At 41.8% G+C, this 6,722-nt stretch overlaps 1 protein-coding gene across 1 annotated transcript in view; it reads right to left on the bottom strand.

Moving 5' to 3' along the window:
- The window catches only part of HEATR1 (HEAT repeat containing 1), a 59,620-nt gene that overhangs the window by 16,217 nt on the left and 36,681 nt on the right, over nucleotides 1-6,722 (bottom strand). The window contains 4 exon segments of the mRNA XM_023509021.1: nucleotides 1,380-1,540; nucleotides 2,992-3,118; nucleotides 3,954-4,184; nucleotides 6,257-6,385. Coding sequence (XP_023364789.1) covers nucleotides 1,380-1,540; nucleotides 2,992-3,118; nucleotides 3,954-4,184; nucleotides 6,257-6,385 — 648 coding nt within the window.

The raw sequence follows: 6,722 nt of genomic DNA, 5'->3' as shown, positions 1-6,722 counted from the left end.
CAGGCGCCCAGCCGAACTCGCTAGTTCTAATTCAGATTTAGTTCTAAGAGAATTGTTGCTAATTGAGAATTAGTTCTAAGAGAATTGCTGATTCTCTTTTTTCCTGATTCTTATATTTCATTTCTTTTTCTGAATAGAAACGCTGAGGGATATTGTTGACCATCACAGGCACACTATGAATGATTCATCATTAGGTGTGATATAAAACAAGCCACAGGCTTCCGAGAGACACCTTTATCAGGACAAAGTAATCCCCATCTATTCTGCATTGCTAAGAGGATTTTTTTCCTTAATCATAAATGAGTGTTGAATCTACTGAATTATTTCTCTATAAAATTTACCTCGATTCTATGGTTCTCCCACCTTGACCTGTTAAGGCTTTGTAGTATAAGACGTTCTAATGTTAAATCATTTGTGTGTTTTTGGTCTTGATATTCCCTTCTTTCTCTCGCATTGTAATACATAAACAGAAATGTGCAAAAAATCACACATGCCAAGTTCACTGTCTCCAGGTAAAGAAAGAATTATCAGAAGCCTTTCTCTCCTTGCTGCCCATTACTGCCTCTTCCTTGCTCCCCAAAGATATTGTCCAGACTTCTAAAACCAGACGTTTGTTTTGCCCTTTTTTTTAACTTTTAAACTAGCATGTATTCTTAGGTGTTTGGCTTCTTTCTTTCAATATTATTTGTTCATCACAGGATTGTTTCACCGGTGACCTGAGATTCACCATGTTCATTTACCAGTACAGACAACTGATCCACTTGGCTGAGGTGCTTGAGTTGTTACCAGTTTGTGGCTATTCTGAATAATGCTACTACAAACGTTTGTATGGATGTTTCTTGGTGTACATGTTCATACATTTCCTTGGGTACATATCATGAAGAATGAAATAACTAGGGCATAGGTTTCCATTATGTTCAAGTTTTTTTTTCTGTGACAGAGTCTCAAGCTGTCACCCTAGGCAGAGTGCCATGGAGTCACAGCTCACAGCAACCTCAAACTCTTGGGCTTAAGCGATCCTCCTGCCTCAGCATCCCAAGTAGCTGGGACTACAGGCACCCGCCACCACATGACCGGCTACTTTTTGGTTATAGTTGTCATTGTTCTTTGGCCCGGGCTGGATTCAAACCCTCCAGCTCTGGTGTATGTGGCTGACACCCTAGCCACTTGAGCTACAGGCACCGAGCCTCTCTTCAAACTTAATAGGTCATGCCCAACAGTTTTCTTATGGTGAAGTACTACTTTTTCCTATTATGTTTAAAAACATTCAGCATATTTTAATGAAACATTTTACCAAGCTACTTACACTAGCTTAAAACACAGTTCCTTTAGAAAAGGCAAAATCCTTTTTCTATAGACTTATTTTAAAAACACATTACCTTTTTGAGAAAATTATTAGAAGCCAGGAGCTGAGACATGAAGGACACTGACAAAAATTTAAAATGCCGCAGTTGCTTGTTAGTGTGAGTGTCGACATTAAAGACCTGCAGCATTTCTTCCTGTGACTCATTCTTACTTGTCACTGCTTTGGGAACGGTTTCTGAAACAGCAACAAAAGAAGTGACCTTTCACCTGGATCCCTAGTATAGACAGAAAGAGCTTTAAAGTACAGCATGGTTAATGGGACATACCCATGGGATTTTCCTCTTATTAGTGGAAAATGTGAGTGTCTTTATGAAGAAAGGTACCCAATAGCCCTAAGGAGGTGTGTAAAACAAAGCACCAAAACAAAACAGGGCAACGGAGACAATCAAATGAAAGGAAAAGATATTACAGAAGGAGTCTTTGAACTTCGAGCTTCAGATGTAGATTTCTTTATCAAAGATACCTAATATGAATGGGGTTGAGGGTGCAGTGGTCAGAGGGCCATAGTGAACCACTTAGAAACCACTGCCCTAGAGGATGACTCCATGGAAAGTTTTTCCTTAACCACAGGCCACCTACAGCTCTCCAGGTCTCCACCTACAGACCTCCCTAGTCTGTCCCTACCAAACCCAAGCTGACTACAGGATGAGACAGGTTACTGCCTGGTCAAACAGGGGTGGTAGGGCCAACAGCTGGCCACATAGAAAACTATACTCCCTGTATAGTTCTTAGTATCATTTTTCTTTTCTTTTTTTTTGAGACAGAGCCTCAAGCTGTACCCCTGCGTCACAGCTCACAGCAACCTCCAACTCCTGGGCTCAAGCTAGTCTCCTGCCTCAGCCTCCCAAGTAGCTGGGACCACAGGCACCTGCCACAACGCCCGGCTATTTTTTGGTTGCAGCCGTCACTGTTGTTTGGTGGGCCCAGGCTGGATTTGAACCTGCCACCTTAGGTGTATGTGGCTGGCGCCTTAGCCGCTTAAGCCACAGGTGTCGAGCCCATTTTTCTTTTTTTTTTTTGTAGTTTTTGGCCAGGGCTGGGTTTGAACCTGCCACCTCTGGCATATGGGGCCGGGGCCCTACTCCTTTGAGCCCCAGGCGCCGCCCTTTAGTACCCTTTTTCTAGTGCACCTGGCTGTTCTGCCTCAAAAGGTAGAGAACTAAGAACTTTCAACATCTACCCTTTCTTAAGCCAGCCTCAGTGCTGTTGCAATTAATGGAGTTTTCTTCAAGACTCTGCTACATGGTATAATATTTAGTTACCACTGATGTGGGTACCTATTTTTTTCCCCCTTTCTTGTATATCTCTTTCGATATTTTAGTCGGAAGCTGACAGGTAGCTGGTAAGGTCCTACTAACTGATTCAAACATAATTTATCCTGCACACTGGTAACATTTACCTCTTGCCAAGAGGTGAGTGTGAGGCACAGAGGTAAAAAGACAATGTGCGGCACAGCCAGTCGAAATGCTACTATCTTCCACAAGGATTCAAGGAAGAACACAATCAGGTACTGACATCAATAATGATTCATTTACTTAAAAAATCCTTCTAGAGATTTCCTAAGGGGAACCTGAATTCTTTTCAGCTTTCCGATTAAAGCAGAAACACCACCTGATTTATGCTTACCATCTTTTTCCTCTGGCAGCTTTAGTAAGTACTGCAGGATGTGCATCAAGCTTTGTATCTGATGCTGGACACTAAATTCACAACAGACTGAAATCCAAAATTCAGTATCTGCCTCTAAAATAGCATCCTGAATAGAGAGAAAGGAAAAAGGCAATAAAGTTGCACACATCAAGTGTTAATGAATGAACACAAGAAATCATGTTTAAGAAATCCTCCTTATGGGTGGTGCCTGTGGCTCAAAGGAGTAGGGCACCGCCCCATACACTGGAGGTGGTGGGTTCCTGGCCAAAAACTACAAATAAAAGAAATCCTCCTTAGCATGCAAATTCATTATATGTTGTTCCTATGGTCATCATCAAATGAGTAAGTTAATGAGATCCTCTTATAAAAAAGCCCATTTATGCAAATAGTGAAGGGATAATTCCAGGCTAATTTGCATACGGCTTCTAGCAAAAATGAATATATTTCTTTACTTCAAGTAGGAGCAGTAGATCTACTTCTGGATCCCCCTCCTAAGAAATCATTTAACAGTGGCCCTTAACCTGTTAAGTTCTGCCCTCATCTATCTAAAATTGGCTTTCTAATCATCTTTGTCTGCATCTTACCAATTCCAGGGACATGGATGTTCCTCCATTTCCCCCAAAATGCCTTCAAAACCACTTTCAAGAGACGCTGTTTCGTTCCTTTACAGCCATGCTCTGTTGGGCTTAAAACAGGCACACCCAGCATGACACCTGATCTGTTTCTTACAGAAGACAAGCTACCCTCAAAATGTCTTCTGCTGCTATCGAGGACATTCACAGAGCCGCGGGCTCTGAGAGCAGTTTTTTAAAAGGCCACAGTAATTTTTGAAAAAGGTTCTGAGCAAACACTATTAAGCACCACCAGCCCATGTTTCAACTGGACCATATTACAAAATCTGGAACAGCCATTTTCCTCATCATTCCACCTTCCCTTCTGACCTTTTCTCCGTAGGCGGCCACCAGCACTGTCTTTGTGACGTACTGTTCAAAGAGCAACCCAAGCAGAACCCAGAGGAATTTTTCTGCCCCAAGCGTATCGGTAAGTTGAACAAGGATGGGCAGGCGCCTGTGCTCTGGGACGTGCGGCAGCGCGTCCACAAACACGCTGATGATTTTCACCACGATTTCTTCGATGTTTCTTGTGACTTCTTTGGAATCTCCACTGTCAGACTGCAGAAGAGTAGAGACAATAAGTAGGTGCAAATAACTACCCACAAAGTAAGACAAGGCTTTCAGGTGTGCCCCAAAAAGTTATCAAAGGAATTTACGTAATCAAAGGCTGAAAAACAAATATTCAATGGATAACAATCAAAGGAATTTACGTAATCAAAGGCTGAAAAACAAATATTCAATGGATAACAATCACATCCCTGAGCCCCGAGGGACATACACAGGGTAAGATGTGAGCCTTCACCAAAGAAGACTTATAATCTGTATGAAACAAGATACACGTATGAGAAGATAACAGGAAGCTGTAAAGAGCAGATGCTGAAAATGTGCCACTGATGCCAAGTCTACTTAGGCCACCTGGGAAGGCTGAACAAATCACATACCGTGTTTCCCCAAAAGTAAGACCTATCCCAAAAATAAGCCCTAGCAGGATTTCTATGCATTTGTTAAATATAAGCCCTACCCTGATAATAAGACCTAGCTACGCTGCATAGCCATGCCACGTATTTCATAAGACATCCCCTGAAAGAAGCCCTAGTGTGTCTTCTTGAGAGGGGAAACAAGATAGGATTTGGGCTCTGCCTTGAGAAGAACGGGTATAATGTAGAGACGCAGAGCCCCCAAAAGACCACTAACTCCCTACTGCTCTCAGAATCAAGTTCCAACCATTTCACTCTGGTACTGGTGATCAAAACATACAGCAGAACCTCTGTAAGAGAACTCCCAAGGGGCCATAATGAACTGGTCAACTTATGGAAGTAGCGGACATAAGGAACTAGACCTACTGTACTGACACGTACACGTGGTACATGTCCAGGTCTATGAAAATTAGGGAGGCTGAAGGTCAATGTAGGGAGGTGGTCAACTCTGGAAGTTCTACTGTAGCTGGAGAATGAATGACAGAATACACACCTGGCTGAATGAATAAACCAATGCCTACCTGCTCCAGTTCCCTGTTGTCCTTGAAGTCAATCTACATTACACTCTTCAAAGTCACTGTGCACATGCCTAGACCAGGCCTTTTCTCATGCTGTTTGCTCTGCCATTTCACTCAGAAATCCTATCCTCCCTTCACATGGCTCTAGTTCTATTTCTTAAGACATTTGCTGATCATCTTTGCCTGTATGGGCTTTCTCCTCCTCTACACTCTTCAGTATTTGTTTGTTCCATTGGCATGTATTATATTAATTCACATAGTTATTCTTTTGGGTCTATGTCCTATAATTGCCAACTTATTAGACACTGAGAACACCAATCTGATACCACAGTTAAAAGGAGAAGGCGCTGAATAGGGTCATCCCTGGAATGGTCAGTCGCATGAGAAAGACATGAATTAACAAGTGTGGGGTAAAGAGAAACTCAGGGAGACAACCAAACTCTTTCATCTTCAAGGCTAATTTTTACTTTCAAATTATTCATTTGTTATTGGCAGGGACAACATCTCATTTCACTCTTTCTCAACTCCTATAGAATGCTTGGTAAATGTTTGTTGAACTGCAAGTGAACGAATTTGCCACTATGGCTTTAAACGTTTTTATCCTCCTCAACCTACAAAAGGGTCTTATCAAACTGAGGTGATGTCCTGAAATAAAACAGTAGATGTAAATTTATCCTATCAGAATAAGATACTTTTACAGTTAACACCTCATAGCACAACCAGCTGTAACAGATGCTTGAGGCACCTGTGGCTCAGTGGTTAAGGCGCCAGGCACATGTTCCAGGGCTGCTGGGTTTGAAACCAGCCTGGGTCTGCTAAACAATGACAACAATAACAGCAAAATAGCTGGGCATTATGGAAAGCGCCTGTAGTCCCAGCTACTAGGGAGGCTGAGGCAAGGGAATTGCTTAAGCCCAAGAGTTTGAAGTTGTTGTGAGCTGTCTACCTAGGGCAACAGAGTGAGACTGTCTCAAAAAATAAAACAAAACAAAACATGCTTGGAAAGGAGATTATTTCCAAGACTGTTTCTTAGCTTCAGCACTCTAAAGTTTAAGGCACAAGTACTTGAGCATTTCTGAAAGGTTTTGATGTCATTTATTTGCAAAATTAAAATATACTAATGATGACCGCTTACCTGAATAAGTGCTGGAATAACCATTTTCACTGTCTTGTTAATAACTTGGAAACTATAAGCATCATCAAGGCGCATGACATTGGCTCCCATAAATGTGAAAATAGACATGATATTGTGTAGAACTTTATCCTGAAAGAAAACACAGCTATCAACATTTTCTATTTCAAACACACTAAATATCAATGATTCACTACAACTCACCAATAAAAACAGAAACAACCCAATTTGAAAAAGGGCAAAAAACGTGAAAAGACATTTTTCCAAAGAAAATAAGCAAATGATAGGCCAGGTGTGCTGGTTCGTACCTATTAGTACCAGTACTCTGGGGGGCAAAAACATCACTTGAGGACAGGAGTTTGAGTCTAAACTGGGCAACTCTACAAAATATAAAAAAATTAGCCACTGGGTGTGGCAGGTTCACACCAGTAGTCCCAGCTACTTGGGAGACCAAGGCAGGAGGAATGCC

Source organism: Otolemur garnettii, unplaced genomic scaffold (assembly GCF_000181295.1).
Source record: "Otolemur garnettii isolate 467f Iridium unplaced genomic scaffold, OtoGar3 scaffold00312, whole genome shotgun sequence".
Classification (NCBI taxonomy): Eukaryota; Metazoa; Chordata; class Mammalia; order Primates; family Galagidae; genus Otolemur; species Otolemur garnettii.
The sequence above is the reverse complement of the archived record's forward strand: the minus strand, read 5'-3'. Positions and strand labels throughout refer to the sequence as shown.